The 13,381-nt window shown below is 38.4% G+C and overlaps 1 protein-coding gene across 1 annotated transcript in view; it reads left to right on the forward strand.

The window, feature by feature from the left end:
* The window catches only part of rnf144aa (ring finger protein 144aa), a 35,664-nt gene extending 24,800 nt beyond the window's left edge, over positions 1 to 10,864 (forward strand). The window contains exons 4-8 of the mRNA XM_008399849.1: positions 1,470 to 1,530; positions 3,129 to 3,345; positions 3,597 to 3,744; positions 4,654 to 4,743; positions 8,093 to 10,864. Coding sequence (XP_008398071.1) covers positions 1,470 to 1,530; positions 3,129 to 3,345; positions 3,597 to 3,744; positions 4,654 to 4,743; positions 8,093 to 8,224 — 648 coding nt within the window. The 3' untranslated portion in view covers positions 8,225 to 10,864. The remainder of the gene's footprint in view (positions 1 to 1,469; positions 1,531 to 3,128; positions 3,346 to 3,596; positions 3,745 to 4,653; positions 4,744 to 8,092) is intronic.
* The last annotated feature ends 2,517 nt before the right edge of the window (positions 10,865 to 13,381 follow it).

Consider the following 13,381-nt stretch of genomic DNA (forward strand, 5'->3'; position numbering starts at 1 on the left):
GCTAACACGTAGCTTCCGTCAACAACTCAGAGGCGGAAGTCAGAGCTCCGCGCAACGCAAATAATGTTCCGGCTGAAACACGGTGCGCTAAATGATAAAACATAAATTAACGAAGCTTCGAGGCAGGTCAATTTTCCTCGAGGAATTTTAATAATCGAGGTACTCGAATCACTCGAGGAATCGTTTCAGCCCTATTATAAATGATCAKATTCTGCAGCACGTCTGTTTTATTTTTTATTAAAATTATTTCCTGACCTTCTTATCTGGTTGTCTAATTAGCTGCAAAGCACTGAATCCTTTTTTTTTTCTTTGTCATGCGTGTGTTTAAGATTTAGCGCGTTGTGTTGACAGCCTGATGGCTAGTCGTCGTCAGCTAGCTGCTTTTTGCCCTCCAGCAGGCGGCTGGGGGSGTGTCGTCACATTGCAACGTGTTTATAAGTCAGAGAAATCCTTTCTGCAACCTGCTACATCCTTCTAAAGCTGCCGCTCAGCTCCGTCCGCTCTGTGTGGGTCGGATCCGCTCGGTTCCTTACCGAGAGGCTCATCGTGGTTCTGCCACCGCAGCATTATGTTTCTGATCAATTAGCATCTGATCAACTTGCTGCTGATGAAACCCCAGCTACTCCTGCCCGTCTTTCTCTTCTCTCAGCCGGTCCTTCGCTGTGAAATTGATTCTTCTTTACAAAGCCTGACCGTTCGATGCATCGACCACTAAATGAGGCTAACCCTGTTTGCTCCTCTCTCTGTTTCCTCCCACAAAATAAGAATCAGATCCAGGGATGGACTTGCAATTTGATTTGGTCCTGCTGTGATAAAAAATCAATGTTTAGGCAATAAGTAAAAAATAAAAGATATTGTTCTTGAAAAACATGTGAAGTATTCAACATCGTTTTAGGGATGTTATAGATAGAAAGGACAAAAGGAGGAGTGCATTTCAGGCAAAAATCTCAGAAGTTTTGAGGTTTATCTAAAAAACTTTCTAGAAAAAGGATTGACATTTTTAAGCTCCAAAAGTAATTCTTTTCTAGAAAATTTCTGAGTTTAAAAAGTTAAAAATTAGCTAGAAAAAAACTGGATCTTTGAGAAATTTTCTGGAGAAAACTTGGAAATTTGAATTTTCCCTTTTATGAAGCTCAGAAAATGTTCAAGTCTAAAATGTTAAACTTTTTAAACTAAGAAATTTGACGCCACCGATATAAAACTGAATAATATCACTAAGCTGCACAGTCACGTCACTTAATCATATTTTCTAATTTACTGTTTTTTTATTGAAGCTCATTGAACAAAAAACGGCAAAAATAAAATTTCCAATCATACCATCAGATTTTTTTTATTATTTATCATCAGTAACTAAAATTTCTCTTGTTTTCAGAAGCAAGAAACTAAAACTGGAGCTTAATAATTTGATATTATTCCTGAAATGATGGCTGCGTTTCAGTCAGCTGAATCATTTCCTGGTGTGTCTGCAGATCGAGTGCATGGTGGCGACGGAGATGATGCAGAGGTACAAGAAGCTTCAGTTCGAGCGCGGTGAGTTTACTCCTTGAAAACCTTGAAAGTGCTTGAATTTCAGTCACGTGTTTGGAAAGTTCTTCATAATCAAACTGCACAGTTTTGTGCAGAAATCTGATGTTTCATTGGAGGTTTGAATTTATTATTTAGAGCCTGAAACAGGTATTTTTCATGCGCTGTATAAAAAAACGGATCGTTTTTTTCTCTGTGTCTGAAGTGAAATCAGATGAACTTTTTTTGTTGTTTCATTTGGTTTGGATCAGAACAGCCAGAACATGTTTCTGTCTCTGACGTGGTTCTGGGTTCTCGGGGTTCCTGGCAGAGAAAGAAGCAATAAAATGGAAGAACAACAATCCGTGAACTTTGACCCTGTAGGAAAAGAGAAATTGTCTTTGGAGGCAGATGCAAATATTTGAAATAGTTTGTAGAAGGAGTGGAATAAAGTTTATTTATCGACCAGCAGAATAACTAAATAGTGTTTCTGTGTTTTACTAACATATTTGGACATTTAGATATTTAATATTAATTTAAAGTGTAATGAAAAATAAACAAGGTAATAGAAATAACGAGAAGTGACGGAAACATTCTTTAAATGCAGTTTAAAAAGCATTTCCAGCTGATTAAGTCAACTAAATATTTATTCAGCTTTAAAATAACTAAAATCACAAATGACTGCATCACATTATAATGAATTATTTAGAAAGTTTGCCGAACGATGGATGATTAGGGCAAAGCAACATTTAAGAAAAGCAATATTATTTAAGAAAAAAGTAATATTACGTGAATAAAGTCGTAACTTTGCGAGAATTAAGTCTTATTACGTAAAGTAAAAAAAAAAACACAAAATAAAGTTATAATGATGCGAAAAAAGTGATATTACTAACAAAAAGTAATAATGCATGAAAATCTCATAATAATGTTAGAATCATAACAATAATATGAAAAAAGTCAGCTGTTGCCTTGCAGCAAGAAGGTTGTGGGTTCGATTCCCGGCCCCGGTCTTTCTGCATGGAGTCTCCATGTTCTCCCTGTGCATGGTGGGTTTTCTCCGGGTACTCCGGTTTCCTCCCACAGTCCAAAAACATGACTGTCAGGTTAATTGGCCTCTCCAAATTGCCCCTAGGTGTGAGTGTGTGTGTGCATGGTTGTGTGTCTCTGTGTTGCCCTGCGACAGACTGGTGACCTGCCCAGGTGACCCCGCCTCTCACCCGGAACATTAGCTGGAGAGGCACCAGCACCTCCTGACCCCACTGAGGGACAAGGGTGTAAGAAAATGGATGGATGGATAAAAAAGTCTTATAACTGTTTTAATAATTACGACTTTTCTCATCTCACTGCGAGAAAAGTCGTAATAATACGAGAAAAGTCACAATATGAGAATAAAACCTGATGACGTTTCATGRAATCCTGTAAAGATGGACTGAAGTAAAGAACCKGAGAGCTGAAGCCTTTTCCTCGGCCGGTTGAAGCTCCTAACTCCCTCCTTCATTCGGAAACTGCTTAGTTTCTCCTTTTTGCAGTGATTAAAACAATATGAATTTCCRTTTAGTTCATTTAATCCAAAGACACATAATTTAGCTTTTCAAACAGTGATGTATTTACTTCTGTGGCTCCAGAGGTTCTGTTGGACCCGTGCAGGACGTGGTGCCCGTCCTCCAGCTGCCAGGCCGTGTGCCAGCTGAAGGAAACCGACTCCCYGGCTCTGCCCCAGCTGGTCCAGTGCGCCGTCTGCGCCCTGGAGTTCTGCTCCGCCTGCAAGGCCGCCTGGCACCCGGGGCAGGCCTGCCAGGAGAGCAGCCCGCCCATCGCCTCCTTCCTCCCCGGGGAGAACAGGTACCAGGAGCCCCGAAACATCAGGAGAACAACAACGACTGACGGTCTAAAGCTCGTTTTTGGTTTTGTGGAACAAAAMAAGTTCCACATCTTGACACTTATTTTGTAATATGACTTTAAAATAATTATTATTTGCATTGTAATCTGCAAATAATAATTCACATTATTCTGAAGCACATTTAAAAAACTAATGTGCTTTTATTTTAAAAGCCAGTCAGACGYAATGTAACTGGGTTCCTGCTGGTCTGCAGCTCTTTCTATAAGAACGAAGAGGACGACGCCCCCATCAAGCGCTGCCCCAAATGTAAAGTCTACATCGAGAGGGACGAGGGCTGCGCCCAGATGATGTGCAAGAACTGCAAACACGCCTTCTGCTGGTACTGCCTGGAGTCCTTGGATGTGAGTTGGCCTCGTTTTACCTTAAAGGGAAACTGCTGGGAAAGATTCACATTTTGTTATGTTTTCGTTTTTCCATGTGGGTCTCAAAAAATACGAACCGCTTAAAAAGACAAGATAAAAAAAAAAAACACCCAGCTGTTTTTCGCTTTTTGGTGTCTTTTGAAAATCTACTAATTATTGACTGGCTCTCTGCCGTTACTTAGCAACCCCAGGAGAATTCTGCCCGTTGCCTAGCAACCCCAGGAGACTTCCGCCCGTTGCCTAGCAACCCCAGGAGACTTCCGCCCGTTGCCTAGCAACCCCAGGAGACTTCCGCCCGTTGCCTAGCAACCCCAGGAGACTTCCGCTGGTTACTTGCAACCCCAGGAGACTTCCGCCCGTTGCCTAGCAACCCAAGCGGAATTCCAGTCTGTTTATTTAGACCAAACTAACTTATAAGTAAGTTTTCATGTACATATATCAGCTTGTTTTCAAGTTTAAAAAAAAAATCCTCAATATTGATGAAAAAGTTCTAGTTCTACTAGTAGATTATTACACTTATAAATCAAATAATCTGGCAATGAAAATAGAAGTTTCTCATCAATATGAAGGATTTTTTTTTAACTTAAAACAAGCTCGTATATGTAAATGAAAACTTAGTTTTGTCCTATTTCAAGTGAAGTAAGATGTTTGCATTTGAAAGTAGACAAAAATACTTTGCTRGGTTTTGTGCGTTTGAATTAAGGGTCCAATTGTAAAAAAAAATACACTTTTAGAAAATAAATGAACTGGTCAGAGAAGATTTAAATTTTCACTTCGGTTCATTGGAAGAGATAAATGTGATTGTGGATTCTTCAGCTGGTTGCATGAGGAGGCATCTAGACGTGTTTAAGGCTGCTAATGGATGCTATTTAACTGTGTGTGTGCCAGGATGACTTCCTGCTGATCCACTATGACAAAGGCCCGTGTCGGAACAAACTGGGTCACTCCAGGGCGTCGGTGATCTGGCACAGAACACAGGTGAGAACGTTTTCCTGCTCCTACACTTGATGTTCTTTTCTTACATGTTTCTCTGATGTCCTGGAGTTTATCTGATTTAGACACGTTTTAGTAACTGGTGTTGAATGAACAGGCAAAACAATAAACTTCACTTAAATTGCAAAAATGTACTGAAGAGCTGTAAAACTGTAACCTGTAAACATTTTAGCTGTAAAATTAACAACCATGAACAAAAAGATCCAAACAACCGGATTCCAAATTAAATCTGGTGGCTCCAGATCAACTTTTTATGCTTTTTTGGGATGAAAACGAGAGACGGCTTCCCTCCAGCGCCCCTGGTGGCTGGATGACTTAACTGCTATATACTTGGCGAAGCTGGCTAAATATCTGCAGTTAATTTGTTTATTTATTTCCATGTGGCGCTCCTGCTGAAGACTGGAACTACTGCTTTTACAAATAGTAAAGAATTATTGACTTAAAACAAACTCGTATCTTGCTGAAGTTAGTTTTGTCTTATTTCATGCTTCCTAAGATATTTGCACTAGAACTAGACCAAAATACTTGGTAAGATTTTGTATTTTTGCAGTGTTTAAATCATCAGACTGAACCTAAATGAGATCAAGATGGGCTTTGACTAGACCCAGGACTTCTTCTCCAGTATCACTGGTTTTGTTTTGAGTGGTCGTCATGGTGAAGCATCCAGCAGACGGTTTCCTTTCTGGCTTTAATTATCAAACATCTGTGGATCCTGCTAACTTCCTCCAACTTTAAAGTTGTGTTGACTTTCAGAGAGAAGCGTAAAGTAAACTCAGGAGAAAGAATGTGCTTCGATCTCCCACAGATGGTTTCATTTCTGAAGTTTCACCTTCGGAGTTCGGCGTTGTCTATTCAGAGCGCGGTGCGTCACTGTGTCCGACATACTTGCTATTTTCCGGCATTAGCATACACGTCGGCATCTGTTCTGAGCGGGCCAGGCTGAGTCATGTGATTGCACTTCATCCTGCCGCAGCTTTCTCCCTCCGTCGGCTGCTTCTCATCTCCCCAGAAACGAGAAATGTTCCAGGATGAGCGCGTTTGCAGGACAGCAGAGTCTCTGAATAATCTAAACCAGAGAACAGCGTCTAGACCGGCTAACTGGTCCAACCTGTGCTTCACAGGAAGAAACGGTTTGTTTACCAGAAACACAAATAAAACGCTGAAAGATGATCAACAATCCTAAATATGTCCTCCTGTCTCCAAACCAGCAGGAAAAACATGTTTCAGTTCCAAGTCGTCTTTTCTTCTCACTCCCCAAGTTGTTCATTTTGTTGTGCTTTGGTTCCCCCTAGTGGTGAATTAAATAAGTTACACTAAAAAATGTAACTGCTTGATAAATTAAAACAAGCTCAGTAATTTCCATCTGCATAATTTATTGTTTTTCTGTTTTCTACCTGATAAATGTCTTCAGTCTGGAGTTTTGGTATTTTTTATTGAAGAATAGTTTTGTTTACAGAGACTTCATAATTCATTTCTACTTGTTTCTGTTGTTTTTTTAATTTATGTTGGATATTTAACTTGTCTTCCAGTTCCGAATTTAAATGCTCATTAGAATTTAAATTGATCTTTGAGGATGTGTTCTTGGATTATTACTCCAGTGAAAATGGCCTCAAAACAACAATATTATCGTTTCACATTAACATTTGCTGTAAAATTGCCATATATAGTCTGAAAAAGATCTGGAAATTTTAATTTCTTACTAAATTTATCCTCTATTCTTTTCTCTACATCAACATCCTGCAATTGCTAAAATCCTAAAAATCATATTTTTTCCTCAGTTCAGCAAAATAAAACTCACTTAGAGCCACAGCTGTTACAAGATCTACAGTCTGAAATGTATTATTTGTGCAAAACCGCCATTTTATTTCTATCTTTAGGTTTTGAAATGTTTTTAGAAAGTTTCCAATCAAATAAAGAAAAAATGGATCTAAAAACATTACTGGTAGTTTTTTTTTTGTCTCATTCTGTGGTAGACAAGCAACAAAAAATGGAAAAATGCTAAACTTTAGTTTATTACATTAATATTTATAAACTTTTGTTAATTTCTGATCATTTTTAGCCAAAGATTATTAGACATTTTGAATATTAATTATTAATTTCCCTCCTTTTTCCATTTTGTTTGTTTTTTCCTTTCTTCCCTTCTTTCTTTTCTTTCTTTTCTGCCCATATTTAGTTCATGTTATTTTATTTTGTAGGGAAATGAGAAAATAAATAAGGATTTGATTCTAACGTCCCTTTGCTGCCCCCTGCTGCCCAATGCTAGCAACTGAACATCTCTATAGAATATCTTTAAAAGTTCATTTATTTCCATGATTAAATTCAAAAAGTGAATCTCATAAACTCCACAGACAGTAATATAATTCAGGGGGTTATTGAAGGTAATGAACTCAGTTTCTCAGTGAATTTAAATATTTCATCAGACCACAAAAAGTTATTTAAGCATAAAAATGTCAGCAGACTTGCATTAAATCCAGTCAGTACTTGGTTGGGGCTCCTTTTGCATTAATTCCTGCATCAGTTTGTAGTTCTGCTGAAATGTTGGTCCGTTTAATCCAACGATCTTTGCATTGAATTTTCATAGAGTGACATTAAAAATAAGCTTTTAGATCCGTTTTTCTTATTGTTAGGTTGGATCTGGGTCTTGTTTTGTTTTTTTTACATAATTTTATGACCCAGAAAAAAAGCATATTTTACGTATATATTTATTTTTTTTTAAATTAAGAAAAAAAAATAAAATGGCAACAAATTTCCTAAAACAGGCCTTTATCTATTATTATAAATTTTCTTTTTTTCAAGAATTTGTGTAACTTCTGTAAAGTTTATTTGATTTATATTAGAATAAAAATGACTCTTGTAAAGGTAATTTTCTGAAATCCTGCGAAGAACATTTATAAGATGAGAAGGAAAACATTCATTTACGAGAATGAAGTCGGAATATTACGAGAATTAATTAAATAAGACGCAACAAAACGAGAAAAGCCATTACATTCATTACGTTAGAAGAATCGAGTAGTAATTCTTTTGTCCTGCACAAAAATGTAAAAACTTGTTGAGCGTCTTGTGAAGTTATACTTCAAAAAAACGTCACTTTTTAACACATCAGCATCAGATTATTTTTATTTAGAAGAAAGAATCTCAAACTAGACGAGCAAATCACACCAGATCTGATAACGAAGCTCTGCTTTCTTTAGAAACAGATTTATCTGGTAATATTGCTACTAAACTTTATCCTTCTATCTAAAAAAGTCCCTTTTTGAATCTAATTCTTGACAAAAAGACGTTTCTACAGACATTTTAAATGCATGCTCCAGTAAAACGTTTGTTTCCCCGCCAGGTTGTGGGGATCTTCGCCGGGTTCGGCCTGCTCCTGCTGGTCGCCTCGCCCTTCCTCCTGCTGGCCACGCCCATCGTCCTCTGCTGCAAGTGCAAATGCAGCAAAGGCGACGACGACCCGCTGCCGACCTAAGCGCCCCGCGGCGCCGCGKCGCATCTTCTTCCCGTCGAGTTTCACCACTTTTCCATTCTGTTTTCCTCCCACCAGCTTTGAGAGAGCTTCATTTTTCCGAGCTGGCCTGAAGCAGCCGCCGCTCTGCATGAGGAGGACGGAAAAGACGCCGGTCCTCCGCTGAGACGTTGGGAAAACTTTGGACGGTTTGGGAATGCGAAGAACGTCTGCTCTTCTTCTTCTTTTGTTTGTTTGTTTTTGGTGGTGTAATTATTTTGGGCGGATGCGAACATTTCCTGGACTGCTGAACGGACGTCTTCGCCGCCCGTTGAAGGACTTTTACCTTTTTTGCTCTGTAAACACTAAAGCTTTCCCTCACTGCAGAGGTGTCCAAACGGTCGGCAGGGGGGCCAGAAACGGCACGCTGGAAATACTTTAGTATTTTTGTATTTCGTTATTATTGCAAAAAATATTGTTATGATAGCAGTCAGATTTTTAAATTACTGTATATTAAAAACATAAAACGGTTTTGCAGGTTTGAAAGATAAAAAAAAAATAAACATTGTAAATTTTTCAAGTTGATATTTTTCTACATTTTTCGTCGTTTTCAAGGTAAAACAAATTTCCCAGATTTTATCACGATAAACAATAATTATAATGTTAATGATGAATTGTTTACCTATCAAAGGGAGCAATTTATATTCTAAAATAAAAGAAACTTCAGTTAAAAGGATTATATTTATTCAAATTCTGAAATATTTTATTAAATATTATTGATTTTGCTGGACGATAAATTGTCCCAGAAATTATCGCGATAAATGATAATATTGTTGCTTTGAGTCCATTTTCAAGTATCAAAAACAAGGCGGCACTTTCTCTAATATGAATAAACTTTAAATTTTAATTAATCTGGAATATTTTAAAAATCCAAAATAAATAAGAAAAATAAATACAAACAACAAATAAAATTGTCCTTTAAAAAAATGGCAAGTGAGACTAAATACTTTTTCACAGTTTTTAGTGAAAAAAAATAAAAAAAAGATAAATAATGCAAATGGAAATGATTGAGTTTGTTGCTATGAATTGATTTATTGCGAGAGGCCCAGGCTTTTTATGGCTCTTGCTTCATTTTGAAGAGTTTATTAAACAGTAATAAAGACGTTTTTAACCCCAGTTACTGGTAAATAAATTAAAAGCAAAAATCTTTTAAAACATTTTAAGATTTCACCCTAAAATAGTTTTTAAATCCGTATCCGAACTACAAAACCAAATTCAGGTTACTGTTGAAAGGGCCACTGAAAATCATTCCAAGGGCTGTGAATGGCCCCCGGGCCGCACTTTGGACACCCCTGCCTTACCGCCTCACTCGATGTAGCTCCACAGATTCAGCCGGTAGCAGAGGAGAGCTGCGCCACGCATGTCAGCTCTCTGTACAGCACGTCCTCTCGATGATGTCAATGTTTTATAATCTTGCGCTTTTACTAGAACCGTGCTGAGAGTCGTGTGTCTTGTATATTACAGTCTTTTTCCAGCTGTTAGCCAGACGTATTAAAGAGGATTGCCACTCAAATCTAATAAATATATATATWTTTTTTTTCTTGTGGTTAAAATAAAATTTGCCCCCCATCTGTCTTGCAGGGGCGTGTCTAGATTTTTTTTCTTGGGGGGCCAGGCAGGAACACAAACTGTAAAATTGAAATTTCATGGACATAGGGGCAAAACTTGAATATTCAAACTATTTTACCCAACCAAAACGCATAGATCTGCTTAGCATAGATTTGTTTGCTACAGTGGCTAACCACACGATTAGCCTGTTTTAGCTTAGCGTAGCTTATAAAACTCTGTTTTTAGCGCCGTTAAGCTGACTGTTCAACTTAAAGTCAAAATTACTGACTACAAACTGCAAATAACTGTTTAATTTCCCTCTTTGCTCCCTTATGTATATATTTTTTGTGTAGTTGGCTGAAGCTGATTTTCCATATTATTGTTAAACATCATATACATCAAGCTAATAATGGGACTAGAGAAGAAAAATTAGCCACTTAGCTATAATTTCTTGTTAATTAATGGGAATGACACATTTTTGCAAAATAAAATACAAATTTTTTTTAATGCAGCAGGTGGATTTGGTTCAATCACTGTTCTGTGTTATTTCAGCAAATGCCTTTTTTATGCTACAGCTAACAAAACACTTAAAATGAGTTGATGGTTACTTCAATAATAATTAATCATGAATAATTTGGTTAATATGCTTCACCCCTTCTACTGACATGTAGTCTATGTAGAATATGAGGGTATGCGGTCCCCCCCCAGCCACCCCGTGGCTCCGCCCCTGCTCTCTGATCACCTGAAACTGAGTGGCGCTCCCCTTTAAGTTTAGCAGCAACTTATCGGCTCAGAGGACTTTGTATCCACGTTGTTGTGGAAAGATTTGACAGTTTAGCCAAATAGAAAGTGAAAGCCTTAAAAGGCCTAAACCAGGCAGGCCTCCCGGTGCATTGAAGGTAAAAATCCTCTGATGCTAATCAGCCCAGGGAGCATGTGTTGCTAAGGCTTCGTTGACAAGCCCTTTACTGTAAGTTGATTCTATGATGTCATCAGTGTGTTGTCATTGTGTAAAAAAAGGAAAAAGGTTCCTAAATAAAACGTTTTCTGACCCCATAAAAGCCTCTTTAAGCAGGAGAGACCGTCAGTACGCATCCAGCCATCTTTGTTTTGGACTTCCTGTTAGCGATATTAGCATTTAGCGTTGAAGAAGCCTGATGTGTAAATATTAAAGAATGCTGAATTATTTCATCATCATGGTCACATTTCACAATGTACCACTACAGATTTCTTGAATAACTTCAAAGAAGTAAAGAGATTGAACCCCTGACCTCAGTGGTACCAGCACCACGCTCTGCCCAGCTGAGCTAACCGTACCCTGCTCGGTACCGGGCTCGGTACAGCTAGCACAACCCCTGAAGTGGGTCTGAAAGTCAGAACAGCTGGGCAGAACTTCACTGGATCTGCTAATGGAAAATRAATCTGTTGACATGCTGTTGATTGACAGCGGTAAGACCCGCCCCTTKGCTCTGATTGGTTGTTTTTGGTGCATTTCTTCAGATGGCGATAGCAGCTGGAGGACATCAACCTTTCCACAGATTATTTGTCTCATAAACAGCCACAACACGGAGACGTAAAAAGCATATTTTTATAGAAGTTATATTCTGCAGCTTTACATTTTCAGCAGCGGAACGGATTGAACATTTGTAATTTTCCCCGTTTCTGGTTATTGACCTTTCGCAGGCGGTGTTCACATCTTTAGCTTGCATCAGGCGTCTTCTCTTCATCCTGGGCAGCTCTGTCTGTTCTTGTGCTGCTCTTTGTGCTCATCAGACACGTGTCAGCCTTTTGTTGAGGTCTGCCAGAGAACAGGTTGTTCTCTCCCTCTCCTCTCTGCCTTTGTGTCGACTTCCTGCCAGATGCTGGATCGGGAGCATTAACAAGACAACCCTGAAAATGAAAGTGCAAACGCTCGGCGATGCATCATCCCCTCGCCAGCTGCTCTCCGCTTGGAAGTCTCTCCGCCAATCGCCGGGCGAGACCACAGGAAGTCGCCATCTGCGGGCGCCATAGCGACAGAGTTTGTGGATGTGCAGCGGAGCCGATGCGTTATCTGAAGGGAGAGCGTGCCAGGAGGCGCGGGGATTGATCTGAATCRCCTGGTGGAGGAGCAGATAAAAGCTCCGAGTCTGCAGAAACAGGAAGGGATGGAGGCCGCTGCACCTGCTCCGTGTGGAGAATGAGAGCGTCACATGTGTGCTGGCTGGAGGCCCGCCTTGCTGCACCCTGCTGCCCAGCGTCCTGCTGCTCAGACTTCAGGCCTTTCAGCCCTTACATCACAGACACGCTTTAAACTCATCATCTGTGCTGCAAAAACACAGAACATCACCGCGTAGTTTCACTCTAAAGCACCTGGGACAGTTTAAATAGGACGAAACTGACTTACAGTAAGTTTTCAGGAAGAAACGGGAATGTTTTCAGTCGGTTGTTGAAGATTGATGGGAAAAAAGTTTCTGGTTTTTTTTCTCTTGGGAACAAAATGTCTCTGTTGTACTTTCCTTTTTTCTTTTTCTCTTTTTTCTTTTTCTCTTTTTCCTTCTGTCACTTTTCATTTTTTGTCCTTTGTCTTTTTTGTTTGTTTTTTCCTTCTGTTTCTGTTTTTCCTTTGTCTTTTTTTGCAGTTTTTCCTATTTTTCTTCTTTTTTATGGTTTTCTTTGTGTCTTTTTTAATTTTTCTTTGTCTTTCTCAAAAGACCACAGATAAAAATAAACAAGTTAAACTACCATGAAGGACATTTTACCAAAGGCCTTAAATATGTTTGATGCATAAAGAAAAACTGTAAAAAATACACAATTGTAGAATAAGATTAAAATTTTAATTCAGTACAGTTGTTTTTCTTGTAAATACTTTCTTAAAGCTGTTTAAATTGGGATTATTAAATATGAGTTTAATATAACTTAAACTCATATGTCTTCCTGAAAAGCTACTTTAAGTTATTTCTGTCTTATTTTAAGTGCTAGACCAAAAATACCTGGTGATATTTTGTGTTTTTACAGTGTAACGTCACCATTTTATAACCTGCAAAACTACAATTCATGCAAAATCTTAGCTGATTTTCATAGGAAATGTAAAAATGTGATAAAACTCCAGCATGCAGTAAAGTCGCCATGTTGCAACACGACATGATTAATGATTTATCATTTCTTCTCATGGGGGAAACTTAAAGTTTTGCAGCTGCTCAGAACAACAGAGCGATAACTTGTGTTTTAATAATCATTCACCGTTCAGAAGTAATATTTAATTGTTGTTATTCACTGATCTTTCTGCCAGAAGAGGGAACCAGAGAGCCGTTAGAGCTTCCTGTCAACAACAACAACAACATCCACTCACTGCTGCAAGTTGAGCAGAAACATTAAGGTTGATATGGAAAATGTCAAATTACCTGGAAATGCTACTTTTTTCATCAATATTAATTAATTATGGACTAAAAACAAGTCAATAAAGTTTAAAAGTTTCTTTCAGATGTTGCTGAAAGCTGCTTATAAACTAGTTTTGTCTGATTTCAAATGAGCTCAGATATTTGCTCTAGAAACTTTTGCAGTGTGAACCTCTCCAGCTGTTTGTAAGATTTA

The sequence above is a fragment of the Poecilia reticulata genome, linkage group LG22 (genome assembly GCF_000633615.1).
Source record: "Poecilia reticulata strain Guanapo linkage group LG22, Guppy_female_1.0+MT, whole genome shotgun sequence".
Taxonomy (NCBI): Eukaryota; Metazoa; Chordata; class Actinopteri; order Cyprinodontiformes; family Poeciliidae; genus Poecilia; species Poecilia reticulata.